The 26,088-nt window shown below is 26.2% G+C and overlaps 4 protein-coding genes and 1 long non-coding RNA gene across 15 annotated transcripts in view; 3 read left to right on the top strand and 2 right to left on the bottom strand.

The window, feature by feature from the left end:
* The window catches only part of LOC127286913 (protein sprint), a 240,967-nt gene extending 231,195 nt beyond the window's left edge, over positions 1-9,772 (top strand). For all 7 annotated transcript variants that reach the window (XM_051313554.1, XM_051313552.1, XM_051313553.1 and 4 more), the window contains 7 exons: positions 278-422; positions 738-967; positions 5,573-6,033; positions 6,167-6,298; positions 6,407-6,649; positions 6,889-7,081; positions 7,736-9,772. In XM_051313554.1, the coding sequence (XP_051169511.1) occupies positions 278-422; positions 738-967; positions 5,573-6,033; positions 6,167-6,298; positions 6,407-6,649; positions 6,889-7,081; positions 7,736-7,839 (1,508 nt within the window). In that variant the 3' untranslated portion in view covers positions 7,840-9,772. The remainder of the gene's footprint in view (positions 1-277; positions 423-737; positions 968-5,572; positions 6,034-6,166; positions 6,299-6,406; positions 6,650-6,888; positions 7,082-7,735) is intronic.
* LOC127286957 (uncharacterized) overlaps positions 1-12,804 on the bottom strand; it is an 84,743-nt gene extending 71,939 nt beyond the window's left edge. Inside the window, exons 1-4 of one of the 2 annotated variants that reach the window (XR_007843815.1) lie at positions 12,716-12,804; positions 12,363-12,495; positions 11,522-11,609; positions 11,085-11,311 (exon numbers count right to left, since the gene is read on the bottom strand). This is a non-coding gene — a long non-coding RNA (uncharacterized LOC127286957). Of the gene's footprint in view, positions 1-11,084; positions 11,312-11,521; positions 11,610-12,362 lie in introns of both variants that reach the window. The other variant, XR_007843814.1, reaches the window with a different exon arrangement.
* A 385-nt stretch (positions 12,805-13,189) lies between these two features.
* Positions 13,190-18,473, top strand: LOC127286920 (PMS1 protein homolog 1-like). Its single transcript, XM_051313570.1, has 13 exons — positions 13,190-13,406; positions 13,586-13,706; positions 13,780-13,944; positions 14,025-14,299; positions 14,421-14,540; positions 14,623-14,769; positions 14,973-15,222; positions 15,317-15,440; positions 15,522-15,927; positions 16,000-16,096; positions 16,190-16,505; positions 16,578-16,719; positions 16,806-18,473. Exons 1-13 carry the CDS (start codon positions 13,269-13,271, stop codon positions 16,896-16,898), a joined length of 2,394 nt encoding a protein of 797 aa, XP_051169527.1. The 5' UTR covers positions 13,190-13,268; the 3' UTR covers positions 16,899-18,473.
* LOC127286928 (uncharacterized) lies at positions 17,466-19,058 on the bottom strand. Its single transcript, XM_051313592.1, has 2 exons — positions 18,550-19,058; positions 17,466-18,473 (listed from the first exon to the last, which is right to left on the bottom strand). Exons 1-2 carry the CDS (start codon positions 18,919-18,921, stop codon positions 17,466-17,468), a joined length of 1,380 nt encoding a protein of 459 aa, XP_051169549.1. The 5' UTR covers positions 18,922-19,058.
* Positions 19,059-19,723: 665 nt separating this feature from the next.
* Positions 19,724-26,088, top strand: part of LOC127286954 (CDC42 small effector protein homolog) — a 35,279-nt gene continuing 28,914 nt past the window's right edge. For 2 of the 4 annotated variants that reach the window (XM_051313625.1, XM_051313626.1), the window contains exon 1: positions 19,724-20,102. The gene's annotated coding sequence lies outside the window, so the exon portion shown is untranslated. Of the gene's footprint in view, positions 20,103-24,089; positions 24,221-25,271; positions 25,410-26,088 lie in introns of those variants that run through there. The other 2 variants (XM_051313627.1, XM_051313628.1) reach the window with 2 other exon arrangements.

Here is a 26,088-nt window from a genome sequence, read left to right as displayed (position 1 = left end):
TCTAATTTATATGAAATATTGTCGTTCTTTAAAATTACTGTAACTTGAAATTTTTATTGAAATTATAAATTAATTTAGAAATGAAGAAATTTCTAAATTGAATTTATAACTCAAAATTGATAAATTCATAAAAGTTCGAATGCCTTCATTTAAATTCGAAACTTTAATCGCATTTGTTGAAATTATAATAATAAATTCTTTTCACCTAATCTCCAAGAAACAATAAAATTTAACGTATATATGTAAATTGAAATAAATTTTTACTGTAATTACACAGGAAACGATGCCGAGGAACATGAACCTGATTACGATTGTGATGCGAATTGCGGAGTTGAGAACGTGGCAGGAAAGTTCCCGGATGAAGAAAGTGATAAATGTGTCGTTGGCAACACCTTAACTGTTCAGAGTATCATTCTTCAGCGGTAAGTATCAAGAAATATTTGCAAACCAATTTATTATCTTTTTATGCTGTTTTTAAAAAAAAAAAAAAAGACACGCAGTTTCCTATCTCTTCAGAGAAATCAGTAGATATTTTTTTATACCATACATAAATTTGTAATGTCCCTGCACAAATAAACATTAAATTCCAATTATTCGCTCGATTTATAGAGCAAAAAAAAACAGAATTTTTTTAATTTGATCCATAGTTATTTCCTTTTTAAAATTCAAATAATTGAATAATTAATTAATTAAAATGATTAAATTATTGAAATTAAATTAAATTTCAAATTTTTCAGGTACCCTGAATTGATGAAACCTCCGGATACTACGGAATCTGTTTACAGTGATAGAAATTCGTCTTATGACAATGTTGAGAGAAGAAATGAAAGGAATGGTACAATCGAATCGAAAAGGGATCACATTTACGATCCTTCCGAATGGGAAACATTGTTGGATACAGACGAGAGCGATGTGGAAAGAATCAAAAGAAATAAAAGTTTCAAAGAGCGTTTGGATCCCCTTTTATGTGAGTCAATAATTTTTTCTAGTATATATACATTCTCACATGAAAATTTATCTTTAGGAGATAATTTAAACCGGGAAATTAACAATAAATCAAATTTTTTTTCTTATCATTCAATCAAAATGCTTTACTGTCAGTGGTAATGCAATAAATATTAATCGAATATATTCTGATTAAATAGAAATAAGTCTTTACCTAGAGTTAGATTTGAAACATCACAAAATAATTAGAAATAACTGAAAATTAATCGAAATACTAATTTTTAATGGAAATTATTGAATTTTATTGTCTACATTGATTATTGATTTTTTAAAAATCTAATTGGCAGCAATTTTTTATTTATTTTTATTGCTTCTAAATACATTGAAAATAAGGTTAAGAAAATAAAATATTATCATTATCAGTATAACAATTTCTTATTTTGTGTAAATATTTTTACTATTCCTATATAATTTTTTTTTATCACTGTCTAAATTAAATCTTTACCGTGTGTCTTATGTCCAGTAAAGGAAAATATAAAATGATAAAATATCAAACTGAATATTGCACATCGAATGCCTAGAAATATATCTTTATTATCTCTTAAGGATAAAAGACTGCAAAATCACGCACCTCGGAAGGTTAAAAAAAATGAACATCAGTGTCAATAAAGCACTCATGTTCAACACGTGTTTAAAGAGAGCGTAGAAGAATCAACAAAGAAGTAGCAATTAAAGACTTATAAACCGACAAAGGAAGCGTATGATTAATATTACTGGCGCGTATAATTTGATCTACTTTCTAATCGAAATGGAACACAATAATTTAAAAAAAAAAAAAAGAATATTTTTCTTTTTTTTATTTTTGAACAATAATCATAATCGTGCTTTCTATTAAAAAAAGGGCAAATTTAAGAGAAATAAAAATCACGATGGGAAACCAGATAGGAAGTATTAATCAGAAAAGAATATATGTATTATCAAGAATGTGATAATAGAAATAAGGTCAACAATAATGGTAAATCGCGAAATTTTTGAACTACTGCCCCTGGCCGTTTTCTCTTTGGCATGCGTGAAGTAATAAAATTGCTCAATCGAGAGAGAGATATATATACACAATATGTAAATGTAAATCATTTACACACAGTTCACTCGTGCATTGATCTCTTCCAATCACAGTTGTCGTTTGCTACGCAAAAGAGTCGACATTCTGATTTGCATTCTCTATTCAATATTACTGTTTGAAATTTAAATCTATTGCAATCTATTCGAGATTTTAATCAAACTGAAAACTTCATCTTTCAAAGCTGAGACAATAACGAAATTTTTTTTGAATATTTAAATTTTATCAATATATTATTTCTATATTTTAATATTTAATAAATAAATGCAATTTGATGATCCAAACAAAATAAAACACTTTGCCAAATATATAATTTATAGAAACAAAGAAACTATTGTTATAAAAATCAATGATTTAGAATTTGTGAAATTAAAAAATTAGAAAATAAAATTAAAGAGAAACTTGCATTCAAATATTAATATTAAAAAATAAAAATAATTTAATTTTCAAAATATCTTTATTATCTGATATTAAATTATTATTTATTTCTCAAAATTCAACAGACAAAGTACAATCCAACAGATTATAATTAAAATAAAGTATTAAACTCAAAAAAAAATTTATCTTATCACATTTATCATTAAATATTTAGTTGCTACTCGAAATATTAAATAAAAAAATTCCTAAATTATTTTTCAGACATATATTTAATAGGACCAAGAGAAATGAAGAAAATTTTGCAATTAATTTCACATTGATATAATGATACGTAAAGCAATTCATACATATAATCGACGTCTATAGTGAAAGTCAAAGTCATTAGTTATGAGAGGAAACGCACGTTAGTGTTAATTAGAAAAAGCTATTAAAACCTAACTAAGCTAATTAAGCTAAATATTTCACTTTATTTCAAAAATCGACACCGAGATTTTCTTGTTATTACATAAAAAAATTGCAGTTCATTATTATTATTATTATTATTATTATTATTATTATTATTATTATTATTATGCTTGATAAACATTAAAATTCAATTTTTCATTACAATCATAATTTTAAATTTTTATATTTATTTATCTGGTAATATACGTCAAATAAAGAAGTTAAGAAATCGAGTATTCTAATTGAAAAAAAATGAACAATTATTATTTGTTCCGGGATATTATCAAATGAGTATGATTATTTTCAAAACATTTACTCCATTTAGATTGTCTTTTATAACTACGCCATTTTTTGAATTAAAAATGTGTTCAATGAACGATAAAAGACTTGAGTAGAAATTGATAATTTTAGAATTATCAAATCATTTTAATTACGCGAAAGTATCTTTAATTAAAAGAATGTAACCCTTACTCATCATGTCATTTTTATATTTATTAACTTCATACCGATAGCGCAATTGTAAATTATTGATATGATATTTCAAAAAAAATCAATTTTTTTTTTAGAAAACTTTTAATAGAACTTCAACTTCAAAAAATTGAAGAAAAAAGTGAATTTATTTAAAAAACTACAAAAGAAAAAAAAATTTTAATAAAATAACAAATTTATATAAAAACATTTTTATATTAAAAAATATTTGTAATATGCGCGAAAAAAAATAGGAAATTAAAAAACAAAAATTATTTCTTTTTAAACCGATTATTACTCATTAAATTTCTCATTTTCCTAAATATTGTCAACTTGGAATTTCCAAGTTGGCGAAAAATCAACATATTTCACAATAGTTTTCAAAAAAAGAAAAAAAAAAGAAAAAATTTTCTCCTTTTAATCAAAATCTGATGTACATTTATCTATATATGAGCTAAAAGATAAATATTTTGCATCTTTCAAATATTTCATATGTAATAATATATTTTTAAAATGCAATATCTTAAAAAAAATTTGTTATTTTCTCTCATTCGAATATTCTATTATTTTGTTTTTTGCTGTGACAAGATTTTTTGTAAAAAAAAAAAATATTATTATCAATTTTCTGATGTAAAATCGCACGCTTCCCAGCAATAGACTATCAATAGCTTTAAAAGTTTGTGCAGACTAAAGAAACAAGTATAGAATAAAGATATTCGTCATTCAACTTGAACTATATGTGACAGACAGGCTTTAACAGAATCTAAAGTACAATTGCGATAAAGTCATTCCGGCTTAAGTGTTTATTGTTCCCCATCCGTCTCTCCACCACGTACCTCTGAAGTGCTTCCACAAGAGGTATAAAGTCAGTTCGAAACCGATATTGGTTAGTATAACTTCGCGGAAAGAATTTTCCTCATTTATTTTGTGTTTTTAAAAAATTTATTTCAATTTCAAATTCATTTTCTAAAAAAAAGTGCGTGTATCTAATTTTCGAAAAAACTAGAAAAAAATAATCAACTTTCTAATCGGATTTAAATTAGAAATTTCAAATTACGAAAAAAAACCAACCAATTTGTTTTTAATTATTTTTCCCAATCTGTATCTATCAAGAGACACTTATGAATACTATTTATGACTTTCCGGAGTCTCTGCCTTTTACAAGGGCAAGAACCACTCTCGACTATCTTACGGAAGAACAAGTCAAATTTAGCCGACTGTTAAGCAAACGCGCTTTCTGGTCGCGAGCAAGATTTGCAATAAACTAGTTGGTCAAATCTTTGTCAATTTGACAAGAAGTAATATTTTTGGATTTTTCATGGCTGTGCATTCATCAAATTCACTATTTTCTTGTATCAAATTATATCTCATATGCCTAATGCTTTAATTATTTATTAAAGCAAATGAAGGCGAATTTCATTTCAAACTATGAAGAAAAACTATTCATAGAACTTTTGTCTTAAAAGTACATTCGTATTAAATATTTTTTCAATTTTTTAAATGGTTTTCTTCTTGAAGAAAAGAAACACCATTGAGCAATAACATATACGCATATAAAGAAACAAATTTATATCGATTGAAAGAAAAAAATTTGGAACAATTTTATCAAAAATGACTATGCTTAATTGCTCGGTTGAAATCAAAGTCGACAACAAAAAGTTTTCCTTTAAAACGTGTCACATTTTGCAGAAGATCGGAAAGTGGTTTCAAAATCTTCGACTTAAATTACAACGTTCGATGGAGTCACTCAAAAGTAAGAATATTCAAAATCCTCAATAACTTTTTCGTATATTTACAAAAATTTCTTAATTTGTGTAAAATTTTTTTTTTTTTTTAATAAAAATTTGAAAATCATTTATCTCAGTTATCAGTTGCCTTCCGTGATTTACCATATCATTACGCTAACATGATAAAACGCGATAAATAGCAATTTGAATGTTAAAATATTCTGTCAACAAATTTTATCTTCATTTCTCCTGGCTTAAGAAAATATTGCACAAAATAAAGAAACTAAAATGACTTGTAAATTTAAAAAATTAAAAATAACTACCCAACAACAAAAATAATTTTTACAGCTTTAAAATATTATAAATTTTAAGTAAATTAATTTATATCTACTTTAAATTAATTACAATATTCATTGTATTTTACAGGGAATTATTTATTAACAATTAATTATTAAATATTAATAATAATAATAAAATAACTTTTTTTCAGCACCACCAAGATTACAATCGTTAAGAAATCGAGAAGCTGGAGGAACAGGATCGTCTATAAGAACATACGCCCTTCAACTGGCACTCGACAAAAGTACAACATTCTCTCAAAATATTGAAAATTTCATTCAATGCACCAAGGAGGGAAAAGAAGCAAGTCCTCATGTGGTTATGAGGAATATAAGACAATTTATGTCGGGAATGAAAAATTATTTAGTGAAACATGGTGAAAGAGAATTTGAAAAGGAAGTCGAAAAAGAGAGACTCAAACTAAAAGCTAACGAATTTCTCAATTTGGATGCCATTCTGGAAGAAGTAATGATGAGTCTTGTTGTACGACCTCTTCGAGAGCATGTCTATCAATTATTTGTCGATCATTATGCAGCGAATGAATCTCTTAACACTCTTGCTGAGAGTATTCAATTCGCCCAAGCAAAGCACATTCAAGATCTTGGAGTGAGGGTAAGAGTCATTTTGGTTAAAATTAGAAAATTAAATATTAAAAAAGAAAATGCATTTATAAATTTAACATTTAAATCTCAATAAGTTTGACATAATCGATTTGAAAATTAAAATACTATTATTTTTTTTGCAGCCTAAGATCATTCCACCATCGGAGGCAAACTTGGAACGAATTCTAAAATACATTGAACGTCTGCAAAAAGTTGATTCTCCTCTGGACAAATTAGAAAATCTTCTTTCGGCCATTTCTGCAATTTTTAACTCTGTAAGTTTAATTTTCAAAGAAAAAAACAATATTTTTCCATTTATAAATTTCCATCCTATAAATTGCAGAGAAAAATAATGGGAAAAATTTTTTTTTTTTCGATAATAGGTAAAACAATCGAATTCTGGTAGACATGTCACCTTGGGAGCAGACGATCTGCTTCCACTTCTCGTTTGGGTTTTGGTTCAAGGAAGAGTAATCGACGCTGAAATTGAGGCCGAATATATGTGGGGTCTTTTGCATCCATCTCTCCTTACCGGAGAAGGTGGATACTATTTAACAACTCTTTCTAGCGCTGTACACGTTCTAAAAACATTCAAGTCTAGTCAGGGAACTATGTCCACTTTAAATGTAAGTAGGTTAAGAATATTTCAAACGACTAAAAAAATTTATTATCCTATAAGGAAAACTCTTCAATGACGTAAATTACTAAAACGAATAAGGTTAAAAAAAAATATATCGTATAACGTTAAAAAACGTAAATAAGAACGTATAAATTTAAAAAAAAAAGCTAAAAAAAGTATACCATTAATATATAAAAAAAAATATTCCAAAAAAAAGGAAAAAACTTTATGAATAACGATTTACAGGGTTGCGGATCGCCAGACTGTTCATCAGTTTTGCGAATCCTCGTTCCAGACGAACTTCATGGTTCTCTCAATACAAAAACACTTCCTGTACGGCCAAATATGAGTACACGAGACGTATGCCGCATTCTCGCGCATAAAATAAGATGTACAAATCCCCAGGATTATGGCCTCTTTAAACTTGTTCAAGGAGAAGGTGAGACATTATTTCCTAATAATATTTTCAAAATTATCTCACTAACTATATGTAAAAATATAGTTTTAAAATAACATTTTAATATTGTCAACAGTTGTTCAAGCATCATTTTCAATTGTGAAAATAAATTAACTATCACACTTAAAGAACAATAAAATCAATGGAAAAAAAAATCAAAAATAAAGTAGAAATGGAAAATAGTAAAAAAAAAAAATATCTAAAAATAACGTTTAAATATTTTTTAATCAAACAATGAAATTACAATTTTATTTATTTACGAAGCTGAAGTACGCAACGTTTATAATAAACGATTTTTAAAGAAATAATTTTTTAAAATGTAAAATTCTATAATGTTTTGCCTAAAAAATATTTTTTTATAATTTGTTGATTAATGAAAACTACAAGAAATATTTTTTCGAGAAAAATTATAGAATTTTTCATTTTTAAAAATTAATTCTTTAAAATCGTTTATCATAAACGTTGTGTACTTCAGCTTCGTATTTATTTCACTAAATTCTCGTTCATAATTTTAATTTTATCTAATTAACTTTTTAAGATAGAAATAATTTGGACGTAATTTGTAATGAAAAATTATAATAATTATTTTTTAAGAATAATATTGAATAATAATATAATAATTTATTAAAATTTCAGAAACTTTACTTGGCGATCAAGAATCACCTCAAGAACTGTCACATTGTCTATTTGCGTTTAAGCGAATAGACGCAAAGATCGCTTGGCCAAAAACCAATTCATAAACCAATTTCAAACCGTTCTCAGTACTTTTTTTATCAGCATTAGCTCAGGGTTGCGGCATTGGTACGAAAAAAAAAATACAATTACATATCCGAAATTCGGATTTCAACCTTCAATGATCACTAACTATATGCAGAAAAATGAGTGTTTAAAAAAAAATTTCGATTTTTACTGTGAGTTCATCAACCTACATTATATTAAACTTATATTAACGTTTCAATGCAATCTTCCGGAAATCATTAATAATATATAGTTGACGTGAATAGATATATCGCAAACTACAAGGAAATCTATTTTATCGATAAGTAATTGATCTAACTATTAATATCAATACTTAGAATGAAGATAATATATAATATTTCTCTACATGATATCATTACACAAGAGATAATAATATAATATTTCTCTTCATGATTACCTATCGATTTAATAAAATTAAAAAAAATCCCTGATACAAGCGAACAAAAATCTTGTCTTTTTTTTTTTGTGTAAAACTTTTATAAGTACGCGCGATTAATATAAAAATTTACAAATCGATCAATTTCAATGTCTCAATTTTACGATTAAAATGAAAATTGCAGTTTTTAAAAATATATAATATAAATATTTTTAATATCTCTGTCGTCGGCAGTAAAATTCAAAAACTACATTTTATACAAAATATTTAATATAAAAGTTATTTGCTGAAACTAACAATCAAGCAAACATAATTTTTCGACGAAATATTGTGTAATGCTCTTAAGTTTATTTGATAAAATGAATTGAAAAAAATACTTTCTCATTTATAATGAGAATTTAAAAAATATATATATATATTAATTTAAAAAGATTATATCTTTAAAAATAACGTTTAAAAAAATGTAACAAGATTTATTTAAAAAAAAAAAACATATAGAGAGAATATCAAGTATTTGAGAAATCTGCTCACTCAATCAGTATTCTAATTTGATGAGAAATTTAGATATAGGAAGTTTTGAACTTGAGATAATACAATTATACTCGTGTTCGATAAACCCTATACAAATATTTAGAAATTTTTTTTTTGTGAGAAAAATGTGAATCAACGATATAAGAAAAGAAAATGAAATGGTCTTGATATTTAAGCTAACTTGAATAGTCTCGAAAATATAATGATAAAATTTTAGAAATATAGAAAAATGAGGAAGATTAGTTTAGGGATTTATTTTAAGTACTGTCTATGGGGACGTGATGAAACTGTAGGAATTCGTGTAAGAAATTTGTATTTTACACGAAAGAATCATATTTAGTGGAAGTTGTATACATTAAAAAAAAAAAAAAAAAAAAAAAATACAAACTAAACAATTTTATATGAAAAAGAAAACACCTCTTTAAATTGGACCAGGCCAAGGCTGATTTGGCCCCCCCCACAGAAGTAATCTAAAATATATTTTCAATTTAGAGACTGCCGTTAAGCTCGTTGTAGAGATGGTGATTTTTATTTCATTGTTTCAATTTACTTAAAAGATTTATATATATGCAAATCAGCCATTTGTTTTATACATATATATGTAAATCGAGTCAACTCGATGACGACTAAATGTTTTTAATGAGGAATTATTGGATTATATTTAATAATTCTTTTGAATGCTTGTAAAAAAAGAAATATGTATTCTAATTTTCAATTGTATATTTTTTTGTAGCTAATTTATTAAAAGTTTTTTTTATTGTTCATTTTTACGTGATAATTTTCATCGGATTCCTCGATATATGCTTTATTTTCTCTTCAATTAATGCAATTGAAATGTTATTGCTTCTAATATGCTAGTCAAGTCAATCGAATGTACTGTTAAGCGTAAGTTCGGCAATAGTTTTATATGTTAAAACATATGTCGTTAATTATCATTAGTATCATCAACATTTTTATCATTATTACTACAACATGTAATTCTATGCTCAATAAACAATTTTCTATAATTCGAATAAAATTAATAGTTTCACCCCTTACTCCTTTAAAAATATATTATTTCATATAAAAAATTTAAGGTAATTATAACGAAGCTGAAGTACGCAACGTTTATTATAAACGAATTTTAAAGAAAAAAATTTTTTTTAAATGAAAAATTCTATAATTTTTTGCCTAAAAATTTTTTTTTTATAATTTGTTTATTAATGAAAATTACAAGAAATATTTTTTAGGCAAAAAAATTATAGAATTTTTCATTTTAAATATCATTTCTTTAAAACTCGTTTATCGTAAACGTTGCATACTTCAGCTTCTTATACTAATAATATTTAAATTAACAATGATTTTAACAATCATTCTACAACTATCAATGATTTTAATAACCAATGCTTTAAACTTTTACTTCAACAAATAAATCAGTTTTTAATTCAGTTTTTTCAGCATTCGTAAAAGTTGTATCAGATTAAAAATAAACCCGGAAATAATAATTAATAATAATTAGACAAAATTTTATAAATCTGAGATAATTTTTTTTTTTCTAAAAAAATTGACAGTGGACCGTTGTCACATGATCATCAAAAATATTTAAATTTTTATCAAAGAAATTTTTTAATACAAAAGAAATTTAGATCGAAATCACTTGAGAGGTTTACTAAAAATGAAAAAATTCTTTTTTTCACTAAATCTAGTGTAGAATTTTTATTTCTCATTCGATTGTGCTCTACTTGGACTCAAAATTTTCGTAATTAAATAGACTATCGATAAAAAATTTAAAACAGGAACTTTTTTTTTTATTGTTTGGATTAAAAAAAATTAGCAGAAGTTAGACAAGTATCACACCTCGAAAATGTGTTTTTTTTTAGATTCAGCAAAATTGCACGAAGGAAAAAATCTAAAATATGTTTTTCTTACTCAAAAAACACCTAGGGGAGATGTATGCAGGTTGAGACGGGGGTTTTTTTTGGGGGGAAATTAAATTATAAAAATTTAACAAAAAGTTTTATTTGTCGTGCAAAAAGTATTGGTCAGAGCATCAACATTGCCTAAGAAAATAGTAATTATTTTTAAAAATACAAAATTTAATATAATATCAACTGTCTCAACCTGCATACATCTCCCCTATTAATTAAAAAAAAAAATGTTTTCTTCGATTGGCAATTTCCCTGTAAAACGGTGTAATTTTACAAATCAACAAGTAAAAGTTTAAACAACTTTGTAACGCAAATATGTAAATAAATTTGCATAAACACTGGAACTCCAGTTAATTATAGAGATACAATATTGACTCAAACAGAGAAGAGATTTAAATAAAAAACAACTCACCGATCGCGGATTTCCTCATCGCAGCGATGGCTGAATTATTATCATTTCGGGGCCACTCTCGAAGATCCCTCATTCTTGCTTGCACTTCTGCAGAGGCCGAGAGCTATACTGCCATACTCTTCAAAAAGGACATTATTTTGAATAGTACGTCAATATGCAGGGACCGCTTTTCTTCATCCTCCTTATTATCCTCCTTCCTGTCCTTCAGTAAGTCATATAGACATGGACTGAAAAAATAGAAAAATTTATTAAAAAATTTAAGTACACAATTTGTTTTCTGAAACATTCTTAGATTCGTCCGCCATATTAGATCTGCCATTTTTAATTTCTCTAAACTGATATCACATCTATTCGTAATCAGTTACCTAAAAAATCCCTGAGTAATGTATAATTTTTAAATTTAAAAAAAGAATTTGAAAAAAATTTAATAAACTTACATATTAAACTGCACTTATTGTCAGGCCGTATATGATCTCCTCCAGGAACAATTTCAGAACTCATGATTTCCCTCCGAGAAAATTGTAGCTGTAAATCGAAAAAAAATTGCATTCAAATGAAAATAAATAATAAATACCATAGACCTTTTCATGATGATCGTTCTGTTCTTATCTAGCGTATACAATGACGCATAAAATGGAAGAGAACAGAATGATCAGCATGAAAAGGTCTATTGGCTGTATAATCACAGCACTTATTGTTGTTAAGCACACAATTTTTCTCAAAAATTTAGGGATAACAAAATTGCTATAAAATAGATTCATATAAAATATTAAAATTTGTCACAAATTTAAAAAAAAAATTGTTTTCACGACAGAAATTTTATTTTCTTTTAAATGATAGAAATAAAAAATTTTGTCTTACATTCTTCAACTTAAGTTGCAAAAACATTTCTTAAATTTCTAATTTTTTGAAAAATAACACGTTTTAACATTTTTGTAATCATTATCTTGAATTTCTAAATTTATGTTAAATTTCACTACTATATTTAGCTTTGTACCGTAATTCGACCAAAATTTTTCAAAAGAATTTAACTACAATATTTTTGCAATAATCGGAATTTTGAAAAATCTAAATTGTTCTGTATAAATTTCAGATCAGCTGTAAAATCACAAAAACGCAATTATTATCATTCTTTTAATTCGCTTTGATCACCGAAACAATATCTTCAAAAATTCTAATACATATGGAAATTTAACGACAAAGATAAAATTATTTTTTCTGCATAATGTACAATTGTTCATTAAAGACAAAAAAAGTGGAAAATTGTAAAAAATTTACCTATTAGAAGTTCCTCGGTGTTTACATTTCTTCATCAACGCACGACCAAAGAATGTGGCGATCACTTCGTCTCTTAAATAACCTTCTGATTTTTATTCGACATCAAACCAACCTTTAAATCAATCACCAAGAACTAAAAAAAAACAAATTATTCGCGTATATATTTACTGACACAAACAAAAGACTGAAAATTTCTAACAATTTCTTCTTGATCAATTGTTTTCACACAGCAATGATTGTAGTCAAGTCGTATAACAGTCGAAACGTATTTAATTTTTATTTTCTTAATTATTAATTGTTATTTCCAAAAATATTTCTTAATTTATTATATGAACAGCAAATAGTATAATTACTTTAAGGAAAATGTTGACGAGAAAAATCACGATATTATTAGATGTTATCAACAACACTCGAAACAGCAAATCGACGCCATATTGTTTTAAGCAAAAAATGCAGTTACAATCTCTATATCTATTTTGAAATTTCTATTTGTATCTTAATTGGTTGATAAGCTGATTAGTAGGGTAGAAGCGCCAAATTTCACCCAACCAGAAGAAGTCTCGTAAAATACGTAAATATATGTAATTTTATGTACACTACGCAAATAAGAAAATTAAGAAAATGTATAAATTTGCTAAATTGTATGCTATTTTTTAATTTTTTGACAAGATAAATTTACAAATATAAATTAGAAATAAATATATTAGAAATATATTTTCATTAAAATATATTAAAAATAAATATAATTTTTATATTTAATTTTGAAATTGCCGCTAGTGATACCTAGCCATTCATAAAGCATGCGCAGATGCGTCTGAATTGTTTGTGTTTAGTTTTTTATTTTCTTTCTGCTTTGACCAAGTTAAACTTATTTTATATAAACTTATAAAGTGTTAAATAATTACAATGACAATCACAGCATTAGATCAAAGTACTGTAAAATTTTTGAAGACAAGCCAAGTTATCACATCAGTATCCTATGCTGTTAAAGAACTTGTGGAAAATTCACTTGATGCCGGTGCCAAAAATATTGAAATTAACCTTGTATGTTTTTAAATATATTAATTTAATAACTGCTATTATGAAAAAAAAGAAAAACTGTCATATATTTGCATTGTGATCTAAATTTTTTTGATAATATGGATTAAATTACTATTATATACTCTTGTATTTAAATTTTATTGATAAATATATATTATGAAACTAAATTAATTGTATTTTAGTCTGATGATGGATTAACAAATATTGAAGTAAAAGACGATGGCTCTGGAATTTCAAAAGAAGATGCTCCATTTATGGCACTGTCATCGTATACTTCAAAAATAAATAATTTCGAAGACTTGGGTCAGTAATTTATTTAAATATAATTTTTACCATCTGTATTAATTGTGTTTTAAATAAAAAATTTATTTTGAAGCTAAACTGTATACATATGGCTTTCGAGGAGAAGCTCTTCAAGCTTTAAGTGAAGTTGCAGAGCTTATAGTTATTACAAAATCACAAAATGAAGAGATTGCAACTTTATATAATATTGACTCACAAGGGAATATCTCAAAATCGGAACCTTGTCATAGATCAGTGGGTCCGAAAAACTTACTTTTGTATTTAAAATAAAATAACGATTTTTATTCTATTTCCTTCTAATTGTCATTATTATTATAGGTACAACTGTTCAGGTTAAAGGATTATTTAAAAATTTACCCGTTAGAAGACAAAATTTACTTAATTCGAGAAGAGCAAATCAGGATTTGAAATATTTGGAAGTTCTGTTAAAAAGCTTTGGAATTATTCATCCTGATCTTCGAATTACTTATAGGTTGAATAAACAAATTGTATTTATAAAACCAATTGCCAATAATCTAATTGAATCAATTACAAATGTCTTGGGAAAAGATGTGTCGTCTAATTTGGAATTTATTGAGAAAACTTTTTCCGAGGTTCGCTATACAAATATTTACTGTCTAATAACATTGATTTAAAACTTATGAAACATAAATAAGAAACATTTTTCGGATTTTTCGATTCTATAGTCTAATTGTTATTTTTTTTCTTCAACAGGGTAAAATTCAATTAATGCTACCAAAAATAGATCTTCCAGAACCAACGCTAATTTGTCAATCAAAATCTCAATTTATTTTTGTTAACAATAGAATTCTTGTCTATAAAGAATTACAAAAGGTAGAGAATTGTTTTTTAAATTTCTATATTAATAAATATAAATGACAAAAATTAATTTTTCTCACAATGTTATATTTTTTAGCTCTTAAATAAGAAGATTAATGAGTATTATTTAAAGAAGGGAATCACATTAACAAATTGTATATTTTTTATAAACATAAAAGTAGACCCTTCAAATATAGATATTAATTTAGAACCAAACAAGACTAAAGGATTTTTAAAAAACGAGGTATTTGTATAAAAATTTATCAAATAAATAATATATAGTAATTAATAATGGTTTCTATATTAAAAATAAAATATAATATAATAATTAATTTTAAAAAATATTTACTGAAAATAAAATCAAACATATTTGACAACAGTATAATTGTTGTAAAAATAATATAATTTTTGAAATTACAGAATTAAAAATTATTTTCAATTTTCCAGAGTAAAATAATCGAATTTATCGAATCAGTTGTGATGAATTTTTACCAATTGGATATATTTCCAGAAACTGAGAATGATAAATTAAAAGAAGCTTCAATTAACGATAATACCTATTCAGATGAGAAAAATAATAGAGATTCAAGTATCGCAGACAAAGAAAACGAATGGCCTGCATGTAAAAAACGCAAAGTGGAATTTAATAGAAAATCATCTACTGGTGATATTGTGGACAATGCAAAATTTTTATCTAGTAAGAAAATATTGATAACTGAATTTAAAGTAATTTTTTTAAGGAATAATTAAATTGCATTTTCATTGATATTTATCATTATTTTCCTTTTTAGTTGACAATGAATCTAGTGATACGATATCACCAATGATTTTAAGTATAAAGGACCCAATTTTAAGTGAATCAGACTCAAATAGCGATAATGAAATGAAAGGAAGGCGTAGTGTTACATCCAGAAGGTTAATTTATACTTATAATTAATATTTATATTTTAAAAAATTAATAAAATAAAAAATAAATATTGAAACGTTTGATTGCAGAAGCAAAGAATTACTTAGAAATAAGAGAGTCTCCAATGAATCTGTAACCAAAGAAATGCCTATGGATACGGAAACTTTGTCTCAATTACCAGTTGTCGATCTTGGGGAGGAATTTTCACAATTAAGCAAAGAATTTTCTAAAGAAACATTACAATCAAACGATTTAACTTCTGAGTCAATGGATGATATAGATCCATTGTTATTAGATGTTAATCTAGATGAATTTCTAGACTTTAATATGGAGTCAGAAAAATCAAAACCTGCTTTGAAACAGAGTACTTTAAGTCTAGACACTTCTCAAACTGGAGAAATATCTTTTAAATTGGATAAAGATAGTTTCGCGAATGATAGTTTAATCCAACCGTCACCTAATTCTTGGAGTCGAGGACATGTTTCAGGATTGATGGTATTAATTTTACAAAAAAATAAAACTAATTAAAAATGATTTCAAAAAATAGAAAATTTTATTTCTTTTTAGGCAGGCACTGAAGTCAAAGTAGCTGGATTAAATGAAAAGGACCGACCAAGTAGTTTAACTGGTTTTAATATATTTTTTTCACAAGTACGATCACAAGGTAATTTAGTTTATTTGTCAATTATTAATTATTTTATTTAATACAATTATTATTATTATTATATTAAACGACGATTTTTAATACAAATTATAGTTGTGGAAGAAAATCCTGAAATGTCTGTCCCTCAAATTGCTAATCTTCTTACAAATCGTTGGAAGGAAATGAGTCATGAGCAAAGGGCGAATTATTATGAAATGGCTCAAAAAAGAATGAATCAAGAAGAATTGTCATTGAAAAGAGAAAAAAAAGAAAAGCAAGAAAAGGAGAAAAACAAAAAAAGACTTTTGAAAATGTTAAATATTATGAAAGCAAATAATAAAGAAGTAAATAAAACAAAAGAAACTATGAAAATAAGAACAACAACACAAATGGAAACTAACATCAAAAGTCTCACTGAGAAATTCTATAGGTAAATTTTTGTATATAACGCAAAAAAATACAATTTTCATGGAATAAATTTTTTTGAAAATATTTATTTTAGAAAAAAATCTTCAAATCAAAACTTGGTAATAGGAAAATTACAACCTTCTTTATGGATTGTGAAAATATCCACTCAGTTTTGGTTACTCGACGTAGCGGAAATGTTTAAAAAATTAAATTTTATTGAACATAGTTCAAATGAAGTAAGTCAATTAAATTCTATTTTTTTATAGTCCTTTAATTAAATTACGATTATTACAATTTTTTAATTAAATATTATTTTCTTTAGACTAACGCCAAGACACTGGAAAAGCTTTTAAAACGATGGACATTAGAAAAAGACGATATGTCTATTTTACATCTTATCGATAAAAATATGTAGTTAGATTCAAAAATAATTTTAAAAATTTTATGACATTTTAATGTTAAAATATTAGTATTTTTTTATTATTTAATAATTTTAATAAAAATATTTATAACATAAATCATTTACTGTTATTTTCATTTACATGGAAATTCGTATTTATTTTTAAATTTAGCGCCTTTTGTAAATAATCGAAATAAGTCTATCGATATGTCGTACATCGATAGATATCAGAGTTGGGCGGGCCAAATCAAAAAGTAAACTAAGACCGTTTATATAAAGTAGTAATATACGTTAAAATTACTTGATATTTTAAAATAATATCAAATTATTAAAGATAAGTTGACAAGTGTTTAAATTTTTCTTAAATACGTGAATCATTTTTAAATAATGAAACGAACAAAAAAATAGCATTTGGATAATTATTTTTAAAAAATAATTATTACTTTCACAGACAACTTGACATATAAATACTTAAAAATTCTCAAAAAGATTAAAAAAAAATGTTTAACAATATTACACAGATCTTAAGAACTCTTATTTATAAGACTGGAATATTATTAAAAGAGGACATTACTTGAAAACTTATTTGTAGCCAAAATGTTCGTAAATAAACATAAATTCATTGATGGCATTAATTTTGTAACGAATATTCGACCTTATATAATGAAGACAAGCGAATGGATTGTAATCATTGAAAACACATTTCGCAGAAGAATATTTAGAATCAATAAAGTCTTTATCCTGAATACCCTCTGTTTGATTGAAATTCGTTACCATCAATGGGCATTGTCCTTTATTAAAAACTGCTATAGATTTTTTCCAAGACGAATAAGCGTGAAAACCTGGATTAAAACAAGCAATCATATCGGGCTTTTCAAAATTTTTACTGCTACAATAATTATGATATTCTGTCGCATATTTTTTGATAATCAATTGTCTTTTATCTTCCACGCAGAGTTTGCACACATTTTGCACATTCGCATCAAACGGAAATAGTTCAGGTCCAATCAAAATTAATGTAAGTTTACGTAATTGTGGCAAATAGTGCAATATTGTTTCCCAATATGAAAATACTTGTTCACGTATATGTGCGCCAACAACATGAATTAACATAGAATCCAAATTGAGATTTAATTTCTCCATAGCAAAAAGTATTGACAGTGGAATAGAATATTTCTCTGAAAAATAAGAGTCAAATGCAAATCTTTTTTCAATTTCTAACATATTGTATGGAACATTTGAAAAATATTTTTCAAAAAATTGCATCATTGAATTTGGCAATTTTTCAACGTTTTTTTGCAATGGTAATTTCATATCTTCATTTATGTACGACATCGATTCAACAATATTTGCATAGGATTTATTTTGTAAATAAAATATTGATAAGTATTTAATGCACACATTCTCATGACTTGGATCATTTATGTGAATCTCGCAAAAGCTGGATTGAGGACATTTCGTACAATTTTTAAGAAGTTTAGGATTACATTCAAAGCAAACCGCACAAACTCTTGGGTTGTCTATCATATCAAATTCAAGACATTTTAGTGGCCTCATTAGTAATTCGGAAATTCTTAATATCAAAAAATCCTGAAAAAAGAATTTTTTTTTTCAATAAAAATTAATTTTAAACGAATTGAAATATTTTTATATTTTTTTAGCTTACAAATAAATCAAAACCAGTTGTTTGTAACTTCCTTCTGAGACGAAACATATCAAATTTAATTACTGTTTCTGATTTTTCACTGGACATGCACATTTTTTTTAAGCGCTTAGAAAGGATTTTCTGCATTTCATTCATCGTAACATTCTTATCTTTCAGTGTTTGAAATAAATTATCCACTTTCCATTCTTTCATTATTTGACACAAAACTTTGCAAAATTCCTTATGATTTGCCCAATCTTTTATTTGGTGTGCTTTGCTGCAATAACTAATCATGCCACATGCACCGCATCTTTTTAAACTAACATTTTCGCCAAAACAGCGGCAAACGTAACATGAATTTGGATAATAGACATCAGTCTCATTGAATGCCATTTTGTTAGTTTTAATTATCTCTCCAAGGAAAAGTATATTTTCACTTAAATATATTTAATTATAATTTCTCACTTTTAAATAATACTAAATATACAACAATCACAACCTGTAACGGTAACCGGACACCGGTGACATTAACCAAGGTTGGGTAGTTTTAGAGTAGTTTACGCGACATTCTATCTTCCTTTCTTTTCCCATACGTTAAAGAAGAATAGATATTGTTTGTCCTTCTCTAACTTATTCTTCCGGTTACGTTTCTATTCTGCGTTATAGTCATAAACAAATACAGTTTCTAAATAAAGCCACGAACGTTGAGCGCTGCGTTCGAAAGATGTAGTGACCAGTATCCCCAACTTAAGAAACGAAAACGGATGTAACATTGTTGCATAGCATTGTTCATTTGAATTAAAAATTTTTTTAAACAGATTTCTTTCAAAATGAATTGTTAACATGTATTTATTTACACCTTTTTACAGAGGATACTCTAATCTTTCTCCCATTAAATAATATGCGATAACAATTGTTATTGTTATTGTTATTATTGTTAAAATAAAAGATAAACTTAAGTTTATCTTTTATTTTCAAATTTTTTGCCCCAATGCAAATGCAATAATTTTTCTTTTTAAATATAGCAATAGTTTTAAAGGAACACTAGAAGAAGAAAATGAAAATATAAGACTAAATTTTACAATTTATTGAGTTTTAAAAACATTTATTACCGCGCAAATTTCTCCTTCCTTCCTCATTGACATTCCCCTCTCTGGAACTGTCTGTCACCCACACAGCGAAACCACAGCGATCTTGGTGTTTAGTACGTGTTCTGCTGCTCACGTCCGAGTTTGGTTTGTTTGACTGCTTGACTTTATTTTTATATTAAGTTGAATTTTTCGGTGATATGTCTTTTTATTTAGCCGGTTTTTTATACCAGTGTTAAATCATCGAATAATTTACATGTTAACCTTGCAAACAAATGTGTGAATATCAGTGTGTGGAAAAGAAAAACGATTTAATTTCATAGGAAATTAAAAGCTTTATTCTGTAACTAAAAGTGCATGTGTGTTCCCTTTTCTAACGGAAAAAGCAAAGTGTATTTATTAACTTCACTTGTATTGGGGAGACAATATCACGTGGACTCTTTGTTTTAAATTGGAATTTCACAGGAAAAAAGGCAAGAAATCTCGGTAAGATATTTTATCATTAGTAGTACAAGTCATTTAAATACTTTTAATAAATATTTCCATTTGAATAGTTGATTGTTTACAGGAATTTTTAAATACATTATAGGTTATGTTTGTTATTGTGTGTTTCTAAAAATGAACTGTTGAACGATAAATATAAGATTTATGAATTAAAATTATACAAAGTAGTGCGTATATTTATAATTATTAAATTTAAAATGTGAAATTACTTTTATTTCTAACATTTAAAAGGAAAATAATTGATTTTTCGGTGTTTACTTTTAACGAATGTGTATTGAATGTTAGCTGGAGTTGCACACATTGTTGATACAAATTGATTTATTAAGTATACATCAGTTAATTATACCCATAATTACCATCAAATTAATTTATTGTTCTGACAATTAGTTTTTATTATTGAAATTATTGTCTAAATTAATTAATTTAATTCTTTTTAAACTCAATTTTAAAAAGAATTTATTTTTTCTTACCGTTTAAATTTATTATATTTTATTTATTAATTTTTTATAATTTTTTTTTTTTTATCGAATATATGTTTTTTTTTCATTCAAATTGTACACAAAATTTTAGGATTATAAATAGACATTTAGAACATTTTTTCTTAGATTTAGACAATAGATTGATTTGCTTGTAGATTGAAAATAATGTTAGTAAATTATTAGTCAATCGATTTCAAATTGTAAAACAACATACATTTATGAAATCATTGTACATGAAGGTTGTAATAATTATGGTAATAAAAGACCCGCTTATGTCATGCATAATTCTTTAATAGAAAATCAATTGTCGGATTAAGAAATTTTTTAATTATTAATTTTAATTGATTTGTTTTATTTATTAATAATGAATTTATTATTTTTTTAAATTACTTTCTTTTGGAATTCACATTAATTAATTAATATTTTATACGTATTTTAAGTATACTATTTAAATTGTTACTTGCATATTTTCAATGAACACATATATAAAATTCTTTTGTTTATTTTGTTTCCGGTTTCCCGCGACGATTTGCTGACAATAGGGGAATTAAAATTCATTGAATGGTTTTGTTGTCAGGATCACTCAACGCGAGTCAATATCGGAGACGTGCAAATAATATGACAAACCACGACAGATGTTTTCGTTACATTAATTGTAATAAAAATCGTTTGTCTGGTGAATATTTAAAAAAAAATTCCCGGGAAAAATTAAATTTAGAGAATTATTACTTTTCTTAAAGTTTGAATGGAATTTGGGTGATTTAACGAAAATTATTTGTATATTTTGGAATTTGAATTTATTAATGAAAGGCGTGATAATTTTTTTTTCATTATTTTATTTGTTTGTTTCATTAGAAAAATTTTTTTTTTAATTTGTCAATGTTAATATAGACTTTTATTGAATTGAAAACCTAAAATTATTATAAAAGTATGATGATGTTGCAACTTTCACCTTTTTCATTTTATTTCTTAACCATTTTTGGTTTTGATTTCTGAAAATAGGCTTCGATCTTAACTGGATTTTCTCTTATTAGGAGGCGGAGATCTCGAAACTCTGGGCAATAATCATTTGCCAATTGCTCGCTATATTTTGTGTTTGTGAAACAAGGGAGGTCATATGTGTATGTGTGACGATATTTCGATCTGAATGACGACATCGTCACCTTTTACGTCGACTCGATTCTTGATTCTCCTTCCTGCCTTTATGGAAGTGTCATTGATCGAAAACCATCACGATGACACGTGTTCAAATTAACACTTCCACATTTTCTTAATAAATTATATCAATTATATTTTTTCTTATAGAAGATTTTTCTCTTTGGATTCAAAAATTCTTTATAGAGATACTTTTGTCAATTACTTAAATCTATTTAAACCAAACGTCGGTGAAGTTTACAACGCGTTTATGATCAACGATTCAAAAACTAAAAAAATAACTATTTTTTTTTTACAAATTTTTTTTCAAATAATAATTGTTGATCAAGAAACGTTGCAAAAAATTTTGTAGATCAAAAATAATAATAATTTGCATAGGAAAATTTTTTTTTTCTTAATCGTTGATAATAGACGTTGTGAACTTCACCGACATTAAACCAAATGAAATACAAGAAATTTTTTCTTTCTTTCTATTTGAATTCGTCAAAATGAAATAAAAAAAAAAATTCCAACCTTGAGTTCTAAACAATTTCGGTGCATCAAATTCATGAAAGAAACATAAATTGACATTTTATTGTTGTTGAATATATTATTTTGAAACTACACAATATATATATGATGCAGTAGAGTCGATTTGCTGGTGATTAAAAATCCAGAAGTGGTTGGAGAATTGGTTCTAGTATTCTCGTTAACCGCATGTATTCAGTTTTTACTATACCAGTTTCGTAAATTATGAAAACGACCTGAAAGAATCATTCTCTCTTGGAAGCTGAACCATTCCCCATATCATCAAGTCTTTATATATTTTCTTTTTTGCCAGTAACTTTAATCTTTCCCTTATTTCATTCGCTTTCCTCATTTATACCTTTTACTAGCAAGTCCAGTTCGTGAGATTTACACATTCAAGAAGTCGAAGCAATAAAATGCAATTAAAAGAGGAGGAAAAAAATTCGATGAAATTTACTTGAAATTACATTTATAATAATCATTACAATTAATTTAATATATTTTTTTTAATTTGCAAATTTTAATAATAATTTACTCTTTGGTTTTTTTTATTATTTATAATTTAAATTTAGAATAATAAACTGACTAAAAAAATTCCTTTCGCATAAATAGTATTTTATTTTTTTATTTTAACAATGATTTAAGTTTAAATATTTAGTTTTTTTTTTATAAAAAGAACATTAATTTTTAAATAAAACGAAGTTGAAGTACGCAAAAGTTTATGATAAATGATTTTTAAAGAAATAATTTTTTAAAATAAAAATTCTATAATTTTTTGCCTAAAAAAAAATTTTTTTTATAATTTGCTGATTAATGAGCTGCGTTAAATAAAAATGTTTCAAATATATAAATTTATTTTAAATTTATAATAATGAATTTTGAGAAAATAATTTTATTTTATAATATTATTATTATTATTATTATTATTTGATATCTTGATGTACCTATATGCTTTTTGCTTATTCGCTTTTAACAAATCATGATCCGGTTTAACGAAGCGTAATACCATTTGTGTGTCTCTACTTGATAATCAAATTTAATTAAATAAAGTTCACGATAGTCGGTCAAAGTCATTGTGTGCACGCGATATTTTATTTGCAAGCATGTTAACCGTCATTAACCTTTTTTTTTTTAAATCGCCACCCTAAGAGCTCATGAAGTATAATATTTTAGATAAATTCCAAAGGTTCTCCGTTTTTTTTTATTTTCTTGATTATTATAATCTTGCAATTTTATGAAAATCTCATTTTTTTTTTTATCGTTACGTTCTTACCAGTGTTCAAATGAACAAAATATTTTTTTCAATCTATAAATTATTAAAAATTATAATGTCAATGTAAAATAAAATAGTAAATTAAACAAATATTAAATTAACAACTTCTTTTTAAATATTTAAAACAATATATTTTGTAATGAAATTCGTACTTAAAGAAGTTACAAAATAAATTTTGTTCATTTGAACGTTTAAAACTTTTGGCTCATTTTTTCAAAACAAGAAAAATAAATTAAAAATAATAATTATTTTTATTGTTATAAATTTCAGTTTATTTAATTTAATTCACGGTTTTTGATATATCACCTTATCTGTTTACTACTTTTTTTTTCTTTATTTTCATTTACGAGATAGGATTCCGATAAATCTACAAAGCATTGAAAGTTGAACTCTTTTGCGCCTGAACGCAACTGAAACATCGCCACTCCTTGAATTGAAATTGAAAATAAATTTAATGCTCCAGTATATATATGTATATAACTTTTTCATTGTTTTCAGAAAAAGGAAAATTGATCTTTCTCCGGCATAAAGTTGCGCGGCGCGAAATGATTGCCGCCAGAGTATTATAAAAGGAAATCGGATATTATTATTTTAGAGCACGATAGCTCGAAGCAGATGAACAATAAACATCCTGAGAGAGAGAGAAAGAAAGAACGGAAGGCCATAAACGTCAAAAGAATTATTATGTATGCACCTTTCTTTCTTTTTAAAGTAAAGGTCGCGCAAGCGGGTGAAAGGAGAGACGCTCTCATTTCGGCATATCTCAAACCTGAAGTCTTATTCCGTCAAAAATTGCGATTAATGAAAATTATTTATGTAATCGCTTATGGGAAATTTGTAAAAAAGTTTTTTATTTAATTGAGACAAATATATATATATATTTGGTTCTCGAATAAAAAATTTCTCTCGCTGTGTTTATTGAAGCGTGCCCCCATCATGATTGCAATATTCAATGTCAAATTGATCGTTCAGTGATTCGAAACTTCAATTATTGCAATTGCATCACTGCATATTGTCCTCATCCGTACACACTATCTTCATTTTGCAGATGAGGTTCAATCTAATCATCAAAATTAAATCTCTGTTGTTTCTTTTCAATTAGATGTATATATATATATATATTATGACATTCAACTATAGAATTTTTTTTCTCATTCTTTTTGTTGCAAGATTTTCTCTTTTACAGATTTTTTTCATGAAAATGGAGCAGTTTGCTTCCTTTTGCAATATATATATATATATATTTGTTGGAATAATTGTATATTCGCGCTTATATCTCGCTTGACTCTGTCAGTAGTTGCTCTTACGTCACAACCGTATGCGCACGCACTCCTTCCTACTTCTTGTTCTTGCTTCGACCGTGAACGTCTCGATCGTCAACGAGCTCCCAATAAACGACCGTATTTATCCTTATTTCCGTGTTATTTATTGACTACATCCTGCCCTAAATAAACTGCATGCCAACAGGTTATGGGCCCAGCAACGATTCGACTGCGCTGGATGTAGCATTCGGTAAGAATTGTCCAAAATTCTGTTGGTCGCGTTTGGCGTGCTCGCGGCGTCCTTGGCTTGTCGCGCGGAAGCCATTGTGATATTGTGTGTGCCCAGAACTGTAACGAGGATTCTAACGATTTGTATGTGCCCAGAACTGTAACGAGGGTTCAAACGATTTGGAACGAAGTGTGCGAAGATATGAAAGAGACTCATTAAAAATGTCGACAATAAGGAGAGTACGTACTCGAGAACGAATAGACGCTCTGTGCGTTGGCCACTTTCTGTGCAAACAAGAAAGCACATTCCAAAAAGATATTTTCTTTGACGACTGTTAACGACAGGAATTTGGGTTGCAAAAGGTGGAACGAATGGTTTGAGTGGGTAAAATGTTTTACATTTCAATAATCGAAATTTGTTTGACGACAGTTGGAATTCAGTTTAATGACTGTTTTTAATTTTTATATAAATAAAAATTAGCTTGTTGAAGTTTTCGATGAACGACAGTATATATAACCTATAATTCACGAATAGCTTAATTCTCGAGAAAAGATATTTTAAACTAACGAGTTTATTATTTCATTGCATTTTATTTGCTAAATATCTTTAAATTTAATTAACGAGTGTATGATCAAAGTAAAAAATATTAATATAATAATTAAATTAAACGATTTGTGAACGAAATTGTGCATAAAAAAAAAAAAAAAAAAAAAAAAAAAAATTTTGACTATTGGTCAGTAAATTTTCTACCTTATCCGTTGTGGTTTGGTAAGTGTATTGTCCGCTAGATGACAGTCTTTAATTTCAGAATAAAATAAATACGACTGTTTTGGTGTTGAATAATATTTACAGTAAATGACAGTTTTAACACTAGATATATATGGTTAAGCTCTAGTAGATGACTGTTTTAATGACGAATATTTGATGGTTGTGTCCAGTGACAATTCCAACCTCAAATTAAATAACAAGTGAAAATAAAAAAAGTAAATTTTTAACGAATGAAAGAGTTAACCTAAAAGTTGACTGTCTTGTTTCATATTTTATTTAACGAATGATACAAGAA

This window comes from Leptopilina boulardi, unplaced genomic scaffold (assembly GCF_019393585.1).
Source record: "Leptopilina boulardi isolate dan_hultmark-lab unplaced genomic scaffold, ZJU_Lbou_2.1 LbouV2_366, whole genome shotgun sequence".
NCBI lineage: Eukaryota > Metazoa > Arthropoda > Insecta > Hymenoptera > Figitidae > Leptopilina > Leptopilina boulardi.
This window is presented reverse-complemented; position numbering and strand designations above follow the sequence as displayed.